We start from the raw sequence: 23,497 nt of genomic DNA on the forward strand, positions 1-23,497 counted from the left end.
TAGTGTTTCCCAACCACCGAACCGTGGCCCACTGGTGGGCCTCAGAGCACCATCTAGTGGGCTCCTAAAGCAGGTGTTTGCAGTCAACTACTTGAAATTAATATGTGGCAGTCAAAATCTATTTGTGGTGCTCAAAATCTATTGTGGTGTACCTCCACAAATAGATAACTGTATAGGAGACACTGAACGCTATAGTAGGATATGACAACACATTCTGAACAGGGCACTCCTGAAAAAGAGAGCATTGCTCTCAGTGAGACTCCCCCTGTATAAATAAAAGGTAAAAAGTTAAAAAAAAAAATCATCTGGCCACTAGGGGTTGCACGTGCAGCCAGTGCACCAACGTATAATCGCACATGCACACAGACACACACACACGCAAGCGCACGCACGCACGTGCACACACACACAAATTACATACCATAGTTGAATGTGTGTGTTTAATGTGGGCATAAAATAGATACATATGGATGCAGTGTCCTCCTTTCTTCCCTCCGTCACCTTAGCCTTATATTTAAAAGATTCAAATGGATCAGGTAGGCAATTTCCTTCTATGGTATGGGTCTCTGTGGCCCATTTTCCTTGGCAATTACAAGGGTGCTCTGTGGTTACAATGATACAAATCATTATAATTTTACTGCAATAGCAATTCAGTCACTCTCGTCACTCTCTGACACACACACACACACACACACACACACACACACACACAATGACCAGATTGTAAAACATTCATATTTGTCTGCTACCCTTCTTCGTTTTCAGTATTTTACTAATTCATTCAAGAACACTCTCGTCACATGCTACGCCGAGCAGGGAGGGCCGGACAAATCCCCCATGACGACACAAGATTCCAGATAAATTTAAGCCATAGTGAGTAACAGAGGGAGCCTAAGCAAGACATGGAAAACATGTTCACTTTTTGAGGCCATGCAGACTCTAGAGCTAGAATACATGACTAGCCTTTGAGCCAAGCAGACTCTGAGCTAGAAAGGTGGAGGCTGGGGTGGTGGAGGCAAAGCATTGCCAGCAGCAGCAGTGTGAGGCAGCATGGGTGGAGCAGATCGAGTGAGAGAGGAGGCCGTATTTAAACGGACCGCCTTGTTGTGAGAATGGCTGTGATTGGTGAATGGTTAGTCTGAGGCTCACGAGAGAGACTGAGGGAGAGGAAGAGAGAGGCTGAGGGAGAGAGAGAGAGAGGGGTGGAGAGAGGAGAGGGGGAGAGAGAGGGAGACATTGTGCGTGCACCAATAGGGCAGGCAAGGCCACACAGCAGCCAAGCTACGGGCAGCGGCCGAGCTGCGAATGCGAGCTACAGGGCCAGTTTGGTGAGCTGCAGGACGGCAAGGCCACGCAGCGGCCAAGCCTAGGAATCGAGCGTGCGCAGCGCGTGAGATTCTTAGTAAAGTAAAGTTTATTATTCGGCTAATTCATGTTAAAATGGAGCAACATGTTAAGTACCGTAAATTCCGGACTATAAGCCGCACCGGTGTATAAGCCGCACCTGCAAAGTTGACTATTTTTTTCTTATATAAGCCGCACCGGACTATAAGCCGCGGGTGTTTTAATGGTATTTTTTTTATTTTTTTTATTGTGTTTTAATGTTTAATTACCATATGTAAGGGTTCATGCACAGAGGGGATTGTCGGGAAAGAGATGGCTGTTTGAGGAAGCTCCCATTTATTAACATTTCAACAAAACAACATAACACAACACCACCTGTGTTGTTATTTACAGTGCACACAGTGTCATACAGTGTGGTGAAAAGAGGGCAAGAGAGGAAATTAAAACAGAAGTGGATTTATAGTTAGAAAGAGTGCTAAAAAAGAGAGATTTTTTTTTTTTTTTTTTTTTTCTTTTTAAATCCATAGATAAGCCGCACCGTTATATAAGCCGCAGGGGCCAAAAAAGGCCAAAAAACGGGAAAAAAGGTGCGGCTTATAGTCCGGAATTTACGGTAGGCCCCAGCCTGGTGCAAAGAACAATGAAATGTATAGGAAGCTACAAGCACAGCATGTAGACCATGGCTGACCAATTTAGGGCCCAGGGGCCAAGTTTGGCCCTCCCTCTGTTTGTTTTGGTCCGCCATGGATTTGACACACAAAAACGCAGACAATATTACTGTCTTTCGTAGGCTGTGGCGAGCTCATTTTTAAAGCTAGAGTGATGATACTTATAACATATCAAAGTAGAAGACCTAGGGAATCCATCAACTCTAACTAATAAAATTACTGTTAAAAGTGTTTTTATTATTTTGAAAAATAATTTTAGATTTACAATGTGAATTGCCTATAAAATATATTATACATTTTAATGTAATTTCACGTAGCATGAACATTTATTTTTGGCCCACGGCCCTCCATCCAGATGAATTTTTGGCACTCTGAACTAGACTGACTGCTTCTCCAATCAGCTTCAACTCGTTTAGAAAAGGCAAACAAGGCAACTAGCACCTTGAGGAAAAGAACCAGAGATGATTTCCCTTTCCACTCTCCTCCTCTGCATGCTGCTATGTTCTGGCTTAACTGGCACTTCAGAACAATTCACATATAAACACCAGTAACAATCAAAATCTGTTGAAAATCACATACCTGCTATCTTACTGAGTTTCTAAGTATACCAACTGGAATGATAAATATATGATCCTTACTGCATTCCCATTCCACGTTTCTGTTGCCGCGACTACTCCTCGACTCTCCTGACTTTGCATCTTCTACTTCTACAAGTTTAAGTTCAATGCTTTGACTGGAGTCAGAAACCGTCTTTGAAGGTTTTGCAATGATTTTCATTGTTGGAGATCTGGCAACTCTAACATGTTTCTCTCTCTGAAAATGAGAACAAAATTATGCAGTTGTAAATAACAGTATGCATTGTTTAAAATGTAAGAAAAGGGCAGTCAGAGTATATGGCAGTAAAAAACAATGCGGGCAAAATAAGGAGGTTGAAGGGGGGGAAACACCGTCTCTAAAAAGAGTATAAAGCTGTTTACCAGTCCAACATCACCATTGTTAAATTTCAACAAATGGGGGAGGACTGAATGAATGGCGCAGGAAGCAATGCTGAGCGTATCCACATCCACTTCCACAGAGGAGAAGACATTCCACGCTCTGAGTTTCACTTGGAAAGGTCCTGGAACAAAACATTTTGTTATGATGTATGTATGTAAATGTATCGTACCGCCAACAAATCAAGTTGCAGTCTACATCCATGTCTTTCCAGACTCATAAAATTATGTAGTTAAGACTTTGAAGGAATTTAATTAACAATACTAAGTTTATTCTTTGGCGAAATGATACTTATCAGTATATTGACATGTATATTCTAGTAAATAATTAATTACCAGTGAGAAACATTAAATGTTTTACACAAATTAGCTAGTATTTTTGCCAGATAAATGGCTCACTTAACTATTTTATTAATATACCTTGAATTGGGTTTCTGATGTGATAAATCATCTTCTGTGTGTTCTGCAGCATCTCTCTGGTCTCAGAGAAGCAACAACTGTCTCCAGTCACAGAGAAGAGGAGCAGCACTGGTGCTCCCCGTTTGAGAGAAACACCGATGCTGAGATCTGGAGACTGAGGACAGTCGCCCTGCTCTGCTACTACCAAGGCCTGCAGCCCGGCTACTTCCTCCAGCACACACACCTGCAGTAAACACAGTTAGAATGGACAGAAGGCAATTATTTAATATATGTGACTTCCAATAATCCAAACAACGGTAGGACATTTGTTACATTTGTTTGTTGGACAAGCTAAATAGAGTTAGTAAAATGTACCCTAACATTTCCAGTTCATTCCTATTAATCCTCATTAATTCCCATATATCCCTGTTAATTCGCATGGAAAGTTTCCAATTTTGAATTTGGGAACATGCAAAAACACATGTATTTACATGAAAATCTTTGAGATTATAACTTTACAGCAACCTCCCATGGAAAATGGAGAATGTTACTGTAAAGGTTAGGATTTTAGTGCAAACAGGATCTTAATGGTTAGTCTGGTTCTGCTTTAATTATTCCCCTTTGGTAAAGTATCCTCAGACATAAATACATTCCCTGCAACTACATCAACTCGCACTCATTTAAGGACAGAGCTGCCCTAAACTGACATAGTTTCTAATGTATTTTGCTGTAGCCTGTAGGTCAGTGGTAGGTCACAGCAGGGGAAACATCAGGAAGTGGACGCAGCAGAGCGAATCTATTCACCACTAGCCTACAGTTTACGTATCTTTAGAAACCTGTTGAGATAAGCTCCAGCAGCTGAAAGGCCTTAACTCCAGCACTGCAAGTCCGATTGGCAGTGAACCTGCGACACAAATCCAGCTGTGTGCAAACTACACTGATTGGCCTAATAGTCAAAGATCAAAATTAAAAAAAGAATGACAAAACATGGGAGGGGCGATGCATTTTTGACACTGTGATGTTTTTTTAAAATAAATATATTGATTAGCCTCATTTCAAACTTTTAAAGGCCATGAATGCTACACCAACAGTCTGATGGGAGGATGCATCTTTGTTGTAACATGTTTACTTGTTGTAATTGCAGTTACCTGCAGGTCAGTGGAAGCTCCAGGGAATGTCACCATGTTTGATGCATGAAGGGTCAGATACCTGCAGGTCAGTGGGAAGCTCCAGAGAATGTCACCATGTTTGATGCATGAAGGGTCAGTTACCTGCAGGTCAGTGGAAACTCCAGGGAATGTGACCATGTTTGATGCATGAAGGGTCAGTTACCTGCAGGTCAGTGGAAACTCCAGGGAATGTGACCATGTTTGATGCATGAAGGGTCAGTTACCTGCAGATCAGTGGAAGCTCCAGGGAATGTGACCATGTTTGATGCATGAAGGGTCAGTTACCTGCAGGTCAGTGGAAGCTCCAGGGAATGTGACCATGTTTGATGCATGAAGGGTCAGTTATCTGCAGGTCAGTGGAAGCTCCAGAGAATGTCACCATGTTTGATGCATGAAGGGTCAGTTATCTGCAGGTCAGTGGAAGCTCCAGAGAATGTCACCATGTTTGATGCATGAAGGGTCAGTGGAAGCTCCAGGGAATGTGACCATGTTTGATGCATGAAGGGTCAGTTATCTGCAGGTCAGTGGAAGCTCCAGAGAATGTCACCATGTTTGATGCATGAAGGGTCAGTTATCTGCAGGTCAGTGGAAGCTCCAGAGAATGTCACCATGTTTGATGCATGAAGGGTCAGTGGAAGCTCCAGGGAATGTGACCATGTTTGATGCATGAAGGGTCAGTTATCTGCAGGTCAGTGGGAAGCTCCAGGGAATGTCACCATGTTTGATGCATGAAGGGTCAGTTATCTGCAGGTCAGTGGAAGCTCCAGAGAATGTCACCATGTTTGATGCATGAAGGGTCAGTTATCTGCAGGTCAGTGGAAGCTCCAGAGAATGTCACCATGTTTGATGCATGAAGGGTCAGTTACCTGCAGGTCAGTGGAAGCTCCAGAGAATGTCACCATGTTTGATGCATGAAGGGTCAGTGGAAGCTCCAGGGAATGTGACCATGTTTGATGCATGAAGGGTCAGTTATCTGCAGGTCAGTGGGAAGCTCCAGGGAATGTCACCATGTTTGATGCATGAAGGGTCAGTTACCTGCAGGTCAGTGGAAGCTCCAGGGAATGTCACCATGTTTGATGCATGAAGGGTCAGCTGGTGGCAGCCAAGCCCGAGCTGCTCCACCGTCTCTGGACTCACTGTGATGTTGTTGGGGACAATTCCTCCAACCACTGATGAATTGGACAACAACATTTCTCCATTCTGAATCATATAGGTCACATTTGTACCTGCCAGAAGAAAATCAGAAAGAGAGAAGCTTACACAGCATACAAATCACAGTTAAACTTCAAGAAAAAGTAAGAATAAAATACAAATAAACCAAAACTGGACGTTTTCAGCAGTGAAATCAGATTGGACAACATTACATTTTTCCTTATCTTGGTACCACCTACCTGCTTCAACTTCCATTTGAATTTGAAATGGTCTGCCATAAAGGGCTTTGCAGTTTGCTGCCTCTAATGGCAGGCTCATAGCATAGCACTTGATAACACCAAACTCTGTGACACGGTCTTGAATGGTAATTATTTCCTGAGCTGTAATGTGTATCTCATTGCTGCTACATTCCGCCTTCACCACAAATACACCAGGATGAATGTATTTGTGCCCCACACTGCTCTCCAACCTGGGGAAAATAAGCAAATGTGATTAACCAACAACGGTGACTACATCCCTTATACATTCTAGAGAGAAAACATTGTTTCAGGTTACATCTTCACCCCCCATGTCTCCTCATCTACCTACATTTATCTTTGCACTTTTTGCACATTCGTTTTACATCATGGGCGTTGTCGCGGCTGGTGTGAGCCGTAGTTCAAATTTATTCTGAAAGTATGTGAAGTTCTATAAGTTGCTACCCACCAGAGTGGGAATTTCGTCATTTTAGGGGCAAGGCCATTTGGCCTTCGGCGTCGCATATGTTCTTAGGGCACAAGGCCACATGCCACGGCACAAAGGCCATTGCTCTATTGATATCATGAATCATAATTGTTCTGAAATATGTGTTAAAATGAGCCAAGTACACATCCTCTGCATAGGGCAGGTTACATTAAACTGAGATCACTGATGCTTTTAAAGCAACTGACAGTAGCAGGCTGGTAGCAGGGCACTGCCAAGGTGGCCTTAGGGATCTCAAGGCATCACAGCCAGAGGGAGGGGCAACGGAGGCCGTGTAATTCCCACCCTGCTACTTACCCATCTGGACTGTTCATATGAATAATGTGTCCATCTCCAGTACTCAGCTTGCAGGTGAGACCACCCCAGGAGGAACGGAGCAGCCACTTTACGCTGACGGTAACATCATCAAAGACAGCAGCCACCTCGCTCATTGACAATTTGAGTCCTGCAGGAAAGAAATGACAAAAAATGTGGGGCAGTGCACTTAACCCACTGGGCCACTAATCATCTCAGCAGATAGCAAACAGTCAGAGAGATCACACAGATCATTCATCACAGCAGCAACAAGGCTAGTCTCGCAGTGCCAGCCGTAGATGATATCTCCGTCGCTGGAAACTTGATGTCGACGGTGGGTCTGACTACATGAGACTACAACAAGGCCCTCTTTCACTTCTTCTCATGTATTGTAAGTCATTTGTTCTTCTCTCTGGTTGTCTTCAGTGTCACTTCAACATTTCCCTCATTTGCTCTCTGCAAGTGATGGATCATCCAAATGGGACCGTCAGCTTTGGCATGGATGTAGCAAATGTCTGTCCCCTTTGAAACATTTTTAGAAACAGACTTGATTTGAATTATTGATGCCACCACTGACCGTCTTTGCAGTGATAATCCACAGACAGGTAGCTCCCCAGCCCAGGACACGGATCAACAAGGGGGTCCACAGCTGCTGCTGCCTGGCAGACCTGACGACCCTGACACTGACCTACATGTAGGATACGGAAATACACGGGGAGCTGATCCATGTATCAATATCCCACAGCAACAGATTTGACATTTGACAAAGCTATACAAGCCCAAACTGCACATTACAAATGTTCAGGGATTTGGTGTCCCTGGTGATGAAGTTGTTCAAGTGTGGGTGTGAGAGCAAAATGATTGATCAACAAAGCATCTTAGTCATTTTACCATTACATGGAAAAGAAGGGTAAGTGCTTCAACAACTGCAGCAGAGGTACAACCATAAATGTAAAAGAGATCTAGCAGAGAAAATTGGCTACCCCCAAATAAAACCTTCCAGATCCTTCCAATCACCATTCAAAATAATATCTGTGCTAAATGTCTTTTGCAGTGATTTGTGCTGAGTGCTCTCTGTTGACATCAATATCAAACTGCCTGAAATGCATACAGTATATGAAACATTAGTTTGCTTGTGCCATCGCTTAAATCCAAGAGTAAATATTTACTCTGATGTGGCTTTATTTCATTTATGTATCTTGCAGCCTATTAAAGCTATTACGCTTTTATTGTATGGCTTTGCTTCAGTCTTTGTCCTGACGGGCTTTGCTAATTCTGGCCTCTCTGTGACACAATATGTCCTTTGTTATACATGGCAATCATTTCCTTCAAAAGCGGAATTGAATTTCATGACAGCCTCCAGCGAGGCAGAACCTGTGCTTGAAGCTGTGTTTGTTCTTCTACTTAAGCAGTATTGCAGCTGATTAAATGAAAGGAACCATTAGGAAGCTATGAGAGTGGTTATTATATGCAAATCCGATCAAGTAAGAGTTATCCAAATATCAATTATTAAAACGAGACAACTCAATAAGGAATCAAAGCCTTTTGTTGTTGTGTTTGTTGGCGTGTACCTGTTAATGTATCTGCAACGTCCACCCAGCTGCACTGTGTGGATGTTGTTGGGGGGGTGAGTCTGGATCGACAGTAGTGAACTGTCTTACGACCGTAGAAGCCTCCATCTATCTCTATCACTTGACCAGAGCCGCACTGCAGAGTGGCATCATGACCTGCACACATGATGGACCTCCCAGACTCTGGGAAGAGTAAAAACAGTATTAGGCTACAGACACGTTGTCTCAGACTGATACAATATGCATGCAGTTACCATACACTAGCCTACAGCATTTAATTTTTTTCAGTGTTTGAGTCAGAAGAATACTTACTAAACTGGCAGACAAAGTGCAGTTTTTTACTACAGTCTTCTGTGGCCTCCCACTGGAAGGCAGAGTCTCTAAGGATGTGCCCACACCCTGCTGATGGCTGTGGGGGGCTCACCCAGTTAGAATAGCTGATATCTGTACCATCCAGCCAAGAAAGAGCACCTGAGGAAGGAAGAGCACGCTGCTGAACATGACAGCAGATGTGGGCGATGTGGGAAAGATGACTGAAATGGAGGAGGGTAAAGATCAGGTTAAATGCCTGCATTGTGACGGATCGCATCATGCAGGATCAAGACAGTGTCCAAAAAGGGTTAGAGAGGTAAAAGTGAACAAGGTAAGAGAAAACAAAGGAATATCTTATGCGGAGGCAGTATAGTAAAGTATGGAGAGGAAACACAAAATGGTGGAAGTACAAAAGGAACAGGAGAAGAGTGGTGCATCTGAAAAGTTTCTGTGTGCAAGAAAGTCTTTTTGGCTTTCATGGCGATGGTGATCAACTGTGCTCTGGAAATGGAAGACAGAGAGGATCAAGATGGTGGCCAGAAAACCTTTGGACATTGGGGAGCTTTTGGGAGAGGACCTGACGAAAATGCTGAATGAAGCGTTCGCTCCGGCCTAGAAGATTGTTCTGGGCCACAGAATGGCTATTGGGGTGAATGGGATCATTTTGGCTGGACACTTTTTATTGACATTAATTGCACTATCTGGCTTTAGCAATACAGTAGGTGGCGGTATGCACCTAAAAGTTGCTTGTGATCCGCCATTTAACCGAGAGATGAAGAAGAAGAAGGTCCACAAGACGCACCTGACAGAGTAAGACGAGAGGCGACGCTGTGGAAATGGTAGAGTGGTGAAGTACACTTCACTCCTCTCCTCTAGTTATTTTTGCTTAATTAAGTTTGGTTTGCTGTGGCCTCGTATTTGATTTGCTTTTGAGTTTGGAGGGTCATTGGCTGCATAATTCATTCATTTTGGAGTTGGAGTGTTTGTCGTGCATTTAATTTGTAACTTTGTAACTCTACCAGGCCTATGGAGACTGAATACTTGCCTCTAATAGACATTTTTGTGCATAGGCTGTCCACCTCCTGAACACCTGGGTCTGGCCGGACCCAGAGAAGTTTCCCCCAAAGACCCGGACTTCAAACCCCTGTTGCTGTTGGGAGTGCTTATAATGACTTTTAGCCCTGGACTATTTTTCTTTTTAATAGTTTAAATAAATATCCCTTTTGTGAAACTCAACCCTGTGTCTGTGTGCTGGCTTGGACAGAGTGCTCCCCAGAAAAGCAAGAGTGGTGAACAACTGAGGGGTTTCTCAATCCTGTTACAGAAACACTATAAGCTGGCTTTGAAAACATTGGATCAAAAGTCAAATTCATATAATCATACAAATTTTAGTTAAATATGATTTCTTAAACTGAATAAAACATGATCAAATTTGCAGAGATCTTACAATATGTATAAAAATGTCCATGGCTGTCCCCCCTCCGCTCAATGAATTCATTCAACAAAATCAAAACTCATGTACCACATGTGCAGTTGCCAGCCACTTCTTTTCACCTGACAGTGAGGGGTTTCACATGCAGGATGCAACACGTGGTGGGAGGATCACGCTATTCCCCCCAGTTCCGCTTCCCCCCAAACAGGCCCCCCGACCGACCAAAAGAGGCGCTAGTGCAGCGACTAGGACACACCCCACCAGCTTCCCACATGGCCAATTGTGTCTGTAGTGTAGGGACGTCTGTCGTCTGACCAAGCCGGAAGTACCACTACGGGGAATTGAACCCAGTTCTCCATGGTGGTATGAGTGCTTTTTACTTCTACACTACCAGGCCCCAAAAAAAGGAGTGTCAAAACTGTACGTGTGAGATGTAGTAATGAAACTTTGCAGGTTTGTAGTTGAAATAAAGGCAGAGTTCATTCTGTTTGCTTTTTTGTCTCAATAGAAATTAGGTGAAAATCTTACTTACTTTAATCTACCCTAAAACAGAATTCACAAGATGTTATTCCATTGACACTTGAGTCAAAACTGACTTTTTGCCATCATAGGATGCTTGTTTTGTGCACATCTAAAGAGCTGCATTTTATTGCATTGCAGTTCAGTATTTACAGTCATGCACCAGAGACTTGTTTGTGGGAGGCTTGTTGCAAATCTTTGCCAATCTAAATTCAGCTGTGATAGAAGCTTTGAGAGATCTATTTTTATGCTTGATTTTCTCTTGTATAATAGTTCATTTTCTTACCTTCAGCAGCAGTAGAGTCTTGGAAGGCAGAGGGTGCGAGCCCAAGCCACCAGTCCCTCTCAAGGTCCAGGTGCTTCTGAAGGAGATATTGGGTTTCTTCATTCCGGATAAAGGCGAGGTGTCCTCCCCTCTGCTCACACCTAGCCTGGGCACTGAGAAAAGAACGCTGTTGGTCCACAAACTCATAGCAGGAGCCACCAAAGGCCTCCTGATGTTCTGGGCAAGATACAACAACCTCTGTCTCATCGTCAGCACAAGACAGACAGCTGAGTGCCATCAGCATCAGCAGGAGAAAAACGGTCCTGTACATCTATCTGCCCTCCACGACCACGACCTCTCTGAGTGAAAAACTGCACTGCTCAACCAGGTCTTTTCTTGAGGATAGACTATTTTGCGCAGAGATCATTGGATTTGATTCAAAGAAGATGGATTTTCTGTACTCCGTCACCATTTAAACGACTTTCACTTTTTAAAAATACTTTGGAAAATCTTTCCCCTTTCATCTGCTGTTCTCATACATGCACCCTGGACATCCTGCTTTTAAAGGGACTGACGTGAGCTTCTGACACACCCCTCCTGGATTCAACAAAAGGTTGTCTGCTTAATGGCCTCTCTCAAAATTCTACTGTATGCATTGTGTGTACACAAACAGAGCTGAAACCAAATGAAAACAAAAGCATATAGATTCAACTAGATACATATATATATATATATATATACGGTATATATGTATACATATATATATATATATATATATATGTATACATATATATATGTATGTATATATATATATATATGTATACGTATATATATATATGTATGTATATATATATATATATACAGTATATATATACACATACATATGCACGCACGCACGCGCGCGCACACACACACACAGAGGAAGTATGACAGCAGTGACAGCAGCTTCAGATCAAAATGAATACAGGGAGCCAGAACTGACAAAAGATCATCTTCTCTGTTGGTGTATCCTCTACAGATGGCGGCGGAAAGTCTCTGTTACTTGATCTGGATGTAAATTCAGAGAAACATCTTCCAAGGTAACATGACTCTTTTATGAATGCACTACTAGCTGACATTGTATGATGTTACAACAGTCAATGTTTGTAAGACAAGGTGCTAAAAGTCTTTCAAATCACCTGCTGTTTGCAGATGGCGTTCATATCCAGCATGTGTTCTCTTTGGTCAACAGCAGCGAGAACTGCTGCTGGCAAACCCATGCTTTGTCAAAGACATGCCTTTTTTAGTATTTGAATTTTACTTTTGATACTGTAGGAGCAAATCCACGCAATTTAACCTAGTTCCAATACAGAGCATGAAACTTTGCTTTTTCACTTATACTAAGAGAGAAAAAGGTGATTTTTTAACTAAAGCTAAAAAAAAGTTCTGAAATGTTATTTTGGTCGATTATCTCTCCCCTTTAATAATACCAATTGGTATTGTATTTTGGAAAGCCTGATTAGTCACCTTTACAACGAGGTACAACTTGTAAGGATCGTGCATTTGTGGAATGAGCAACACAGCTAACCGTGTGGGTAGCGCCCATTGATAGTACAAATAAGTAGTGCCCTCCAAAAATTTGCCAAAATCCCCTGCAATATTCTTCTGTTGGTATTCACTCTTGTTTTGAGCTTCAGTGCTGGCAGGTGTGTGCCACCTGATTGGCATCTAATTTGCGGTGCCAAGGTGCCAAGCTGTTGTGGCTGCGTATGGATCTTCCACACGCTACTGAGGTCCCTGACAGTGTAAAATTAATAAAGTGTAAAAATGGCCAATATGTGTTGTTTTTTCCTTATTACTGTGGGAGAGTGCAATCATCCAATCCACCAAGCAACTCAAAACAAGAGTGAATACCAACAGAAGAATATTGTAGGGGATTTTGGCACATTTTTACCGACACGGTTAGCTGAGTTGCTCATTCCACAAATGCACGATCCTTACAAGTTGTACCTCGTTGTAAAGGTGACTAATCAGGCTTTCCAACAATATAAAATACAATACCAACTGGTATTATTAAAGGGGAGACATAATCGACCAAAATAACGTTTCCGAACTTTTTTTGAGTTTATTAAAAACCTCTATTGTTTGCATGCTTTTTGTGCCATTGCAGGCCTTGTTAACATTGCCTCAGTAGATATGTGACTGCAATGAAAGAGTGACATGGTGTACCTTGGTTATGTGGGGGGGATATGGCAAATGAGCCAAACTCCCGAAAAAGTGGCGTATCCCTTTAACGCAACGTCAGGATTCGGACTATTGCATAAACATGTGTAGTGTAATTCAAAATCATTGTCCATTCTGAAAACAAAGTAACTGAACTGACTGGTGTAGACTTCTGCATTTGATATTTTGTCCATGCGTTTAATGCCAAGCGTTTAACGCATGGACCTATAACCACCTTAAATACCCCCTTAATGACTGCTTACTTTCTAATTCAATGTAAAATTCAGGGAGACAGGAAGTTCAATAACTACACGCTATGAATCATTGGTAAATAAAAGCTAAAGTAAGTAAAGCTAAGTTAAATATGATCCCCAGCTGAAAAAAACAACCCCTGATGTGTGAAATTCTATTATAATTGCAGAAGAGCATTAATGTGTTTATTTTTCCTGAGAAAGACGGTGTCCTCATATGAGTTACATCAGCTAACAGGACTTACAGATGCAGGGTATGAATTTATTAGCCTGGGTAAACCCATCCCCCACGTGACCTGCTCTCAGACCTGTTCTCAGTCACTATGGGAACTGAGAGAGCAGGTCACGTGGGGGCTGGGTTTACCTAGGCTATGAATTTATGTCATAAAGATTTATGTCAAATTGAGATTAGGTGGGTTTACCCTCCAGTACATCCATGCCAATAATGCCTGTGTCACCATATTATAAAGATCTGTGGTGGCCTAAAGGTTTGAGAAGCGGGCTTGTGACCAGAAGGTCGTCGGTTCAATCCCCGGGACCGGCAGGATAATTCTGGGTGGGGAAAGTGCAGCACTTGCCCCTGCCTCATTACCACTACTGAGGTGCCCTTGAGCAAGGCCCTTAACCCCAGCCGCTCCAGTGGAGCTGCTCAGTGGCCAGCAGATCAGATGTGGTTGTACTGGTCAGCTTCCAGGCGTGAATGTGTGTGAATGTGAACAGGGTGCACCTGAAAAAGAGCATTGCTCTCACTGAGACTCCCCCTGTATAAATAAAAGGTCAACAAAAAAATTTATGAATTGATATACAGTAAATGCTTACATGGCAAAAGCGTCCAATTTCATCCATGCTCATCTTTCCCCACAGGCTCACGATGTCAGCTCACTCAGCATGTGACCAGTCAACCATGTTGACGGTGTGAAGGTTTCTCTGAGATGTTTACAACAAGCCCTCTGATGATAAACCTTCTGGACATGCCCAGCACTGGGGGTCCAGTTTGTATTAATCATTGAATGCTCCACCTCTCAGAGGAGGAAGCCTCTGATTGGACCAAAGTTGACAACATATCGGGTTGTAACCTGTACTAATAGTTAGATAGGATATCTGCCAATATTGCCCCCCCCCCCCAAATAAATACATAAATAAAATAAAATAAGTAGTCATCTGACTTGTTTTCCACCCAAAATGAATTCCCATTTAATTTTCTAATTTAAGGCAAAGTCTTTACTTTGAGCATACTTTGCCAAATGATAAGGTATTTGTAAACACCAATAAAATCACCACATAAGCATAGCTATTTGTTGGATTCTAAGTTTGTTATTTACTTGACCAGACAGATGTAGTTCACATGAGTTTTTATTGATTGGTTTGGCAACAGCTAAGGGCCTCAGATCTTTTTGGAAACACATGTAAGACTCCTGCATCCTTCCCTGCTTCTCCAGGGCCTCACACGTACTGTCTACTCAGGGCGGCGCAGACGACAGCCAGGAACTTCTGCCAGGCCTCCTGGACATCCGCGTTGAATTCCTTGGGGCCTAATTTGGCGGCCATGCACACAGTGATGCACTCACCAAGAAGCTACAATGAGGAAAATGAGGGTCACATTAAAGCCACTGATAAAGCCATGAATGAAAACTGACATGGATATTCATCATAAGAAATATCATGAGGGAGGACGCTGTCCTTATGGAAAATAACTAATTAATCATATAATAACTTTTAGGACAAATATAGCCTATGTTAAAATACCGCAGCAAAAACTGTGGTGAAACAATAAATTAAAATAACAAAGTAGGATAAAGTCACTATGAACTCAAAAATCGAGTACCACACACACATTATAAATCCCTCTTGGAGTATGGTAATGATTTCTCATCAGAGATGGTTACCTACCCTGAAGTTATCAGGATCCACACGCAGCACCTCAGAGTGCTTCTTACTCAGTACTGTATAGACCTTTTTGATGTTGTCCAGGTCCTTCACAGCCCTGTCCATTCCACCCATCACCACCTTTCCATGTGCAGCCACCTTAGGGTTCCCCATGATAGCAGAGGGGGTGGACAGGTTTCCAAATGTGGTGAAATGCCTCTGAGTCCAGGGAGCCACGATAACAAGTCTGAAATGACATAACCCATAAGTGAAAAACCAACAACAAAAATCAGCAAATATTGCCCCCCCCCCAAAGGCCAACAATGAATTATTATGAAAAATATATTATAATTGTTTATTTTCCTGAGAAAGACAATGTACTCATATAAGTTGATATCAGTCTGTTCACATGAAAAGTAATGTTTATGTAAATGTTTATATTCTTTGTTGTTTGTGTTGTTTGATTGATTGATTGACCAATTTTATGATTGTATGATATCCTTATTATGTTTACTATGTATTTTACTGCCTTTTACTATACTTTGCTTTTAACAGGTGCTTTTAATAACATCTAGGGTCAGGCATTGCAAATTAGCCTTGGCTAGAAATGCTATGATACATGTCTTCAGACGTTGGCAAATGTTACATGTTATGTATCTGTCCCTTTATAAATAAATGAAATGAGGTATGCAGCGTATGAATTTATGCCCTAAAGATTTATGTCAATTTGAGATTTGGTGGGTTTACCCTCCAGTACATCTATGCCAACAATGCAATGTTACCATATTATATAATTCTGTAGGCTATATAGAGTAATATTGTGTAAATTGATATAATTTCACAAGTTACCTGGCCAAAGCCTGGGGTCCAATTTCATCCACGCTGACTTTTCCCCACAGGCCCACGATGGCGGCGCGCTCAGCATCTGTCCAGTCGACCATGTTGATGGGTGTCAAGGTTTCTCTGAGATGTTTACAACAATCTATCTGATGATAAACCTTCTGTACATGCCCAGCACTGGGGCTCCAGTTTTTATTGATTATTGAATGCCCCACCTCTCAGAGGAGGAAGCCTCTGATTGGACCAAAGTTGGATCCACGTCTCGGATGACAAGTTCCTGCAGAACTTGGCTTTGGTCCAGTCTGAGAACTACTGATAAACTCCAGCAGTGAGGGAGCATCGAGTCATAGGTGTGGCATGCTATCCATATCATATGTCAACCCTCTTTCGGAATGGAAGGGCTTGGTCAATAAAACAAATACACTTTAAGGTGTTGATCTCTTTCTTACAGCTGACAAGTGTTAGACAAAAAAATCAATAGCACAAAACAATCCCTGAGAGGGTGAATTGCTTTTTAGGCTCAGTCAATATACCAAAAATGTAATCATTTGACACGAAATATCGATTGTAATTGATTTTATTACAAAATTAAAGTAGTTAAGAGCTTCAACAAATTCTGCAGGAATGCAAGAAACATTAGGCTATCAAGCAGCAATGGTCTCTAGGTTGTTTAATGTCAATCCGAGTTGTTGTCAAGATGTTGCTGATACTGCTGGTCATATACTCAATCTTTTTTGGCGGCATCTCAAAAATGTTTAGCACATCCATATGTTAATGCACCATTATCACTAAATTCAGATAGCCGCACCCATTAATATCACATTGCTCACATGCTATCAGAGCAACCAGAATAATTGGCAAACAGGCATTATGACCTCACAATAATTAATCATTTGACATGAAATGATTGAAATTGATTTTATTATGAAATTAAAGTAGTTAAGAGCTTCTACAAATTCTGCAGGAATGCAAGAAACATATAGGCTATCAAGCAGCAATGGTCTCTAGTTGTTTGATTACAGGCGTTCCGGAATGTGTTGCCAAGCTGTTGTCAAGATGTTGCTGATACTGCTGACGTCATACTCGACCTTTTTTGGTGGCATCTCAAAACTGTTTAGCACATCCATACGTTGATGCACCATTATCACTAAATTCAGATGGCCGCACCCATTAATATCAAATTGCTCACATGCTGAGCAAACATAGTACAGCCATTATGACCTCACAATAATTGCAACAAAAACTCTTTCAACTGTGCTAGCGTCAGACATATGTAATTTATAACATATAAAAAGTCTTAAGAAATCCAAGTGGTGGAAAGTGTTGAAAATCACATAAATATATGATCCTACCAAAACCAAAACTACAGGTAAATAGGGTAACGTTTTTAATTAATAGATATCACCATGAAACATCTCCAGTTGATTACTTACATTGAAGGGACACTTTAGGCTAGTTTAGGCCATTTGTCATTATTGCTGATATCAAAACTAGAATGTAGATGGCTTTATTTTCACTCTGCGTGCAGGCAGGCCCGGTTCTACGGGGGTGCAAAAGCATGCATTGCACCCTTATTTTAATTGTCTGCATGCTCAGTTGAAAAGTATTTTTTTTTTCTTTTTCTTTTTAATAAATGCTGCAGCTGCACACTTACTGTTTAAACTTGAATTATAATTGTTGTTTTTCTTTGTTCTTTGATGTGAATTTATGGCTTTTTGGCACCTATATGTAACCTTTTAAGGTTGAGATAATTGTATTATCATTATATGGTCCAAATATTTCAGTAAAGCACTTGAAGCACTTGGAATATTCTTGCTTGGGTGGTATCATTCTACTTGAAATGATGGTAAAATTTATTATTTTTAGTAAAATAACATGTCAAATTTTTTGGGCGGCCGGCCGGGCATCTGCACCCCTTCCTATCTAGGATGCATCCCTAGTCATCTTGTTCTGGAACCGGCCCTGCATGCAGGACAAACAGAGGTAGAGCCCTCACTGCTACTTAACTTAGCCATACAAGGCAGTCTATGGTACTGCTGCCTACTCCCGTTCAGTCACCCAAAATACACATTCCAACAGCGCCAGAAACACTCACATGTGACTTGTGTACAACTCACCACGCGATGAAATAATAATCCAAAGTTACATTTAATAGTAAATCCATACACAGAGAACTAAGAAAGATTAACCAAACTAACAGAGTATAACCAAAGTTACTTCCTCGTTTGCCATGAGGCGCATGCGCTGTGTGCAATCATCAGGATGACTCCATCCACAAACAGGTGACGTTTCGGCGTTGACGTTGCTCTTCTTCAGACATAAAATACCACACAAAGAAATGCACCTGTGAACTGGTCACGTGATATGTTCCATTCTGAGCTTCCAAAAAGCTGAAAAACAAAATGTAAACCTTCTTGTATGTACCAGAGAAAGAATGGATACTCCATAGTGCATGTATAGAGCTGAGATATCATTTTTCAGACATCAACTCAACTACTGTACTGTACTGTATGTCCCGTTGAATCAGGTCCGGATTTATTCCCTGAAGTTACTCTTTTTTTTAGGGGTACAGGTACATTGAAGATAAGTGGGTTTTTGTGAGCCATTTTCAGAAAACAGTGATTGTCGTCCAATTGACAACATTGTCAAACTCACACAAATCTCCAATTTTCAAAAGTTATTGATACTGCATCACATCATTACCTGTTTTTCAAGGTCATGAGGTCTTCAGGTGGTGTTTTGGGGAGATTTTAACTTATGCACTTAATTATTTTTTAGCTAAAGTAGTCACAGTGTTTCTTATTCTGGTAGAATTGGGCTTTATGGTATATTTACAGCACTGTATAGACTGTTTTCATGGAATTGACAGTCCTGTCCTAGTCCTAGCAATCCAGTCCTATATATCAGTTCTGACTAGCAAACACTGCAACAGGAAGTCTTACAGATGCATGGTATGAATTTACATGTATGTCATAAAGATGTATGTCAAATTGAGATTAGGTGGGTTTCCTCCAGTACATCCATGCCAATAATGCATAATGTGTCACCATATTATATAAGTCTGTGGACTGTGGTGGCCTAAAAGTTTGAGAAGCGAGCTTGTGACCGGAAGGTCATCGGTTCAATCCCTGGGACCAGCAGGATAAATCTTTGTGGGGAAAGTGTAGCACTTGCCCCTCCCTCATTACCACCACTGAGGTGCCCTTGAGCAAGGCCTTTAACCCCAAGTGGAGCTGCTCAGTGGCTGTACTCAGTCAACCCTCTTTCGGAATAGAAGGGCTTGGTCAATAAAACAAATAAACTTTAAGGTGTTGATCTCTTTCTTACAGCTGACAAGTGTTAGACAAAAAAAATCATTAGCACAAAACAATCCCTGAGAGGATGAATTGCTTTTTAGGCTGAGCCAATACCTACCAAAAATGTAATCATTTGACACAAAATATTGAATGAAATTGATTTTATTACCAACTTAAAGTAGTTAAGAGCTTCTACAAATTCTGCAGGAATGCAAGAAATATATAGGCGAGTGATACTCAACTTGCGGCCCGGGGGCCAGATGCGGCCCGCGACAGGGTGCAGAGTGGCCCCCTGACCATTTTCTAATAATTTCATGTTAGTTTTCATTGTGAATTAGAATCTAATTCACAATAAAAACTAACGTCAAATAAAGTTTGACTGAGCCCCAGCTAAATTGTCAAATACCGCCGTCTGCTCGCTACCCAGGCACTTATTTATGTACTTAAGCTAACTAACTTAACCAACTATCCGGTGTGCACAACATTGTCAGACTAAACTCTGGCTGACACCAGAAAAATGTATATTGTTTGTTTATTAACTGGCCCCTGGCCTATCATTTCACGAAAGTGGCCCCCAGGCAAAGCAAGTTGAGTATCCCTGATATAGGCTATCAAGCAGCAATGGTCTCTATGTTGTTTGATGACAGGCGTTCCGAGCTGTTGCTAGCTGATACTGCTGGCGTCATACTCTTTACATAATCTTTTTTGGCAGCATCTCAAAAACGTTTAGCACATCCATACATTGATGCACCATTATCACTAAATTCAGATGGCCGCACCCATTAATATCAAATTGCTCACATGCTATCAGAGCAACCAGAATAATTGGCAAACATAGTACAAGCATTATGACCTCAAAGAATGCAACAGAAACTCTTTCAACTGTTCTAGCCTCAGATTATGTAATTTATAATAACATAAAAGTCCTAAGAAATCCAAGTGGTGGAAAGTGTTGAAAATCACATAAATATGATCCTACCAAAACCGAAACTACAGGTAAATAGGGTAAAGTTTTTAATTAATAGATATCACCATGAAACATCCCCAGTTAATTACATACATTAACCTGTTAATCCCTAAGCCTATTTTTCAGCTCGCATGCTGAAAATGACATGCCCAAACTGAATGGAGTATCTCTCCACAACTACAGTTTTTTTCCTTCTGAAAATTCTTTTTTTCATAAAAAAAAGCCAACACCTGTGAGATGGCTGTAGAATTGTTAGAATCAATTCAAAATCTACTGTATCAGAGTAGCATAAGTTAGAACATAGCAAAACATTTCAAATTCAAGTTCTGCCAAAAAACAACAACACTATTTTGGATGAAAACCACCTCAAAATCATGGGTTGGCAGCCAAATTACATAACACAGTAGAGTAATATCTTATTAATAGGGTAACATTCTTGATTAATATACATCACCATGAAACATCCCCAGTTGATTACTTACATTAAAGGGATACACCAACATTTTCAGAGTTTAGGCCATTTGTCATATTGCCGATATCAAAACTAGAATGTAGATGCCTTCATTTTCACTCTGCGTGCAGTACAAACACAGGTAGGATGTTGTCACTACGCGATGAAATAATAATCCAAAGTTACATGAAACGGTCATTTTCATAGTAAATCCACACACCGAGAACTAAGAAAGAGTATCCAAAAAAAGTATAACCAAAGTTACTTTCTTGTTTGCCATGAGGCGCATGCGCTGTGTGCAGTCATCACAGTGCATGCGCCTTTTGGATTATTATTTCATAGTGTGGTGAGTACATGAGTCACAACATGTACATGTAGGCTAAGTGTTTCTGGCGCTGTTGGAATGTGTGACATCATCAATCTTATGACACCACTGATGACAGCGGGACAAAAATTGAAACAAACAAATAAACAGAACAAACATGCCCACATGCTCCCTTTTATATATATATATATATATATATATATATAGGGCTACGTATATAGATAGATAGATTGTATTGTACTGTAATGTATTGTATTGTGTTGTTTTGGGTGTCCCGTTCTAATGTCACTTCTCTGAGGAGGAAGCTGACTTTATTCTCAGAATCCTCTTCTTTTTTTTCAGGCGACCCCATTTGAATTCCAGGGCGACCCCACTTGGGTCGCGACCCCAAAGTTGGGAACCACTGTTCTACTTATATATTTTTTTAGAAGAATAGTGGACAAATTAGTCAAATTGATAAGACCATATAGAAATATTCTAATCATAACACAGGATATAAAAATAAATACCATAAAGTAAGCTATTAGGCCTAACTGATTGGGTAACTACAAACTTTTTGTTGGAATTATTTGATGAATGGGTGGGAAAAATGAACAAGGTTTCTTCGGGGTGTGGTTTAGATCTGATACTAGAGTGTGGTGTATATATAGAGAGAGAGAGAGCCTCACAAACCCACTAGCATCAGACGAGTCTTTCAGTTGAGAAAACTCAAAGAAAACACAGACATGAGTCTCTCAGGGAAAGACAAGGCTGTAGTGAGCGCTTTCTGGAACAAAGTTGCTCACAAGGCCGCCGAAATTGGAGGTGAAGCTCTGGGCAGGTAGGCACAACATCATGCATATAGACAATTTAAATGTGAAATTATCCTATACTGCAAATGCATCCTAATTTAATAAACCCATGCCTCCTGTGTGTTAACTTACATTTAGGGTCCTTGAACTGACTTGACTTGATCCAATGTGTTATATTACATCACAATGCTTTAATAATAGATTATAGTTGTTTGACATAGACTAGGTGTGCTGTGCTCTCAGACTTTCAACTTGTCTTCTATATGGTGAATTCTCATCATCTGCTATGTAATATCGCCTCAAACATTGTCTTTTTTTGCCAGGTGCCTGACTGTGTACCCGCAGACCAAGATCTACTTCTCCCACTGGCCTAGCAGTGATCGGAGTCCTACAAGCGGACTTGTGAAAAAGCACGGCGCCGTCATCATGCAAGCCGTCGCCGAGGCCGTCGGAGGGATTGACGATCTGAAAGGGAATTTGTCCCAACTCAGCGAACTGCATGCCTACAAGCTCCGTGTGGACCCGACCAACTTCAAGGTAGAGTCAAGAGGAAAGATATTATATCGGCAGCATTTTGTATTATTATTATTACTATTATTATCCTCATGATACAGTACTGTTATGAATTTATGACATTGATGGGCAGTTTATACAGTGATTTATGATGGTCGCCAGCCACTGACCACAATGTCCAATGGACATCGACAGCGATCATAGAATATGATCATGGTCGGTGGCTAACATCATAAATCGCCATACTATAAACTGCCCTTAAAATGGATCTTTAAACCTTATGCTGAATTTAGGTGGGTGCATGTTGCTGATGACTGTTAATCTGTCTTTGTTGCACAACCGCAGATGCTGTTCCACTGCCTCCTGGTGACCGTAGCCTGTTACTTCCCCGCAGACTTCACTCCCGAGATCCACGTCTCGGTTGACAAGTTCCTGCAGAACCTGGCTTTGGCCCTGTCTGAGAAGTACCGTTAAACCCCAAAGTGCAGGAGCATCGACTCGTACTGCATGGCATGTCAACGATATTTCAACCCTCTTTTGGAATGGAAGGGCTTGGTCAATAAAATGAATAAACATTAAGGTGTTGATCTCTTTCCTCTGAGTTTTTACAGCCTACAGTACAAGGGTTAGGCTAAAAACTAGAAATAACCGCCTCGCGGTTGTATGCCTCTGTCCAGACTCATGAAATAGACTGTGAAGGAATTCAATAAAAGGTGCTAAGTGTATTTCTTTGGTGAAATCGAAGCACTTGATACCAGTGAATAATTTCCAGTGAGAAACATGCTGTCTTCAATTAGATTTTGTTTGTTTGTTTGTTTTTGTTTTTACAGAGGACTCACACCCCAAAGAGATCTGAACACAATGTGAGCCAGACTACCTCCAGATGTGGTCAGGAAGATCTGATCACATCCTGATCATGATGCGTTTACACCTTGTACTGTATTAAGATGCATTTTTCGTTATCCAGATAACATATCCGGATACAGGTCACATTTAAAAACCAGCTGTAAATGGGGTGTCATAGGGAGCTTCGTCATATCATATGGTAAAACGACAATCACCTGAAGCCCAATATTAGCAAAACCAATACATTCAGGCGGCGTCTCGTCATAGACGCGTGGGGGAAATCCTCCAGTT

General features: G+C 41.4%; 2 protein-coding genes and 1 pseudogene across 3 annotated transcripts in view; 1 reads left to right on the plus strand and 2 right to left on the minus strand.

Annotated features, from left to right (window-relative positions):
• Positions 1 to 11,156, minus strand: part of LOC310777833 (polycystin-1-like protein 2) — a gene marked incomplete at both ends in the record, with an annotated part of 69,238 nt that extends 58,082 nt beyond the window's left edge. Inside the window, 8 exons of the mRNA XM_083638185.1 lie at positions 3,516 to 3,647; positions 5,608 to 5,798; positions 6,132 to 6,193; positions 6,763 to 6,910; positions 7,337 to 7,447; positions 8,331 to 8,513; positions 8,643 to 8,801; positions 10,880 to 11,156. Coding sequence (XP_083494311.1) covers positions 3,516 to 3,647; positions 5,608 to 5,798; positions 6,132 to 6,193; positions 6,763 to 6,910; positions 7,337 to 7,447; positions 8,331 to 8,513; positions 8,643 to 8,801; positions 10,880 to 11,156 — 1,263 coding nt within the window. The remainder of the gene's footprint in view (positions 1 to 3,515; positions 3,648 to 5,607; positions 5,799 to 6,131; positions 6,194 to 6,762; positions 6,911 to 7,336; positions 7,448 to 8,330; positions 8,514 to 8,642; positions 8,802 to 10,879) is intronic.
• Positions 11,157 to 14,754: 3,598 nt separating this feature from the next.
• Positions 14,755 to 16,118, minus strand: LOC310777834 (hemoglobin subunit beta pseudogene; annotated as a pseudogene). The gene is made up of 3 exons: positions 16,027 to 16,118; positions 15,202 to 15,424; positions 14,755 to 14,886 (listed from the first exon to the last, which is right to left on the minus strand). The product of its transcript is annotated as a hemoglobin subunit beta pseudogene (transcript).
• A 5,635-nt stretch (positions 16,119 to 21,753) lies between these two features.
• On the plus strand, positions 21,754 to 22,834 carry LOC310778388 (hemoglobin subunit alpha-A-like; the record flags this gene model as incomplete). Its single annotated transcript, XM_083638797.1, has 3 exons — positions 21,754 to 21,876; positions 22,171 to 22,384; positions 22,706 to 22,834. Exons 1-3 carry the CDS (start codon positions 21,782 to 21,784, stop codon positions 22,832 to 22,834), a joined length of 438 nt encoding a protein of 145 aa, XP_083494923.1. The 5' UTR covers positions 21,754 to 21,781.
• Between the last annotated feature and the right edge of the window lie 663 nt (positions 22,835 to 23,497).

Source organism: Poromitra crassiceps, assembly GCF_964638095.1.
Source record: "Poromitra crassiceps genome assembly, chromosome: 6".
NCBI lineage: Eukaryota > Metazoa > Chordata > Actinopteri > Beryciformes > Melamphaidae > Poromitra > Poromitra crassiceps.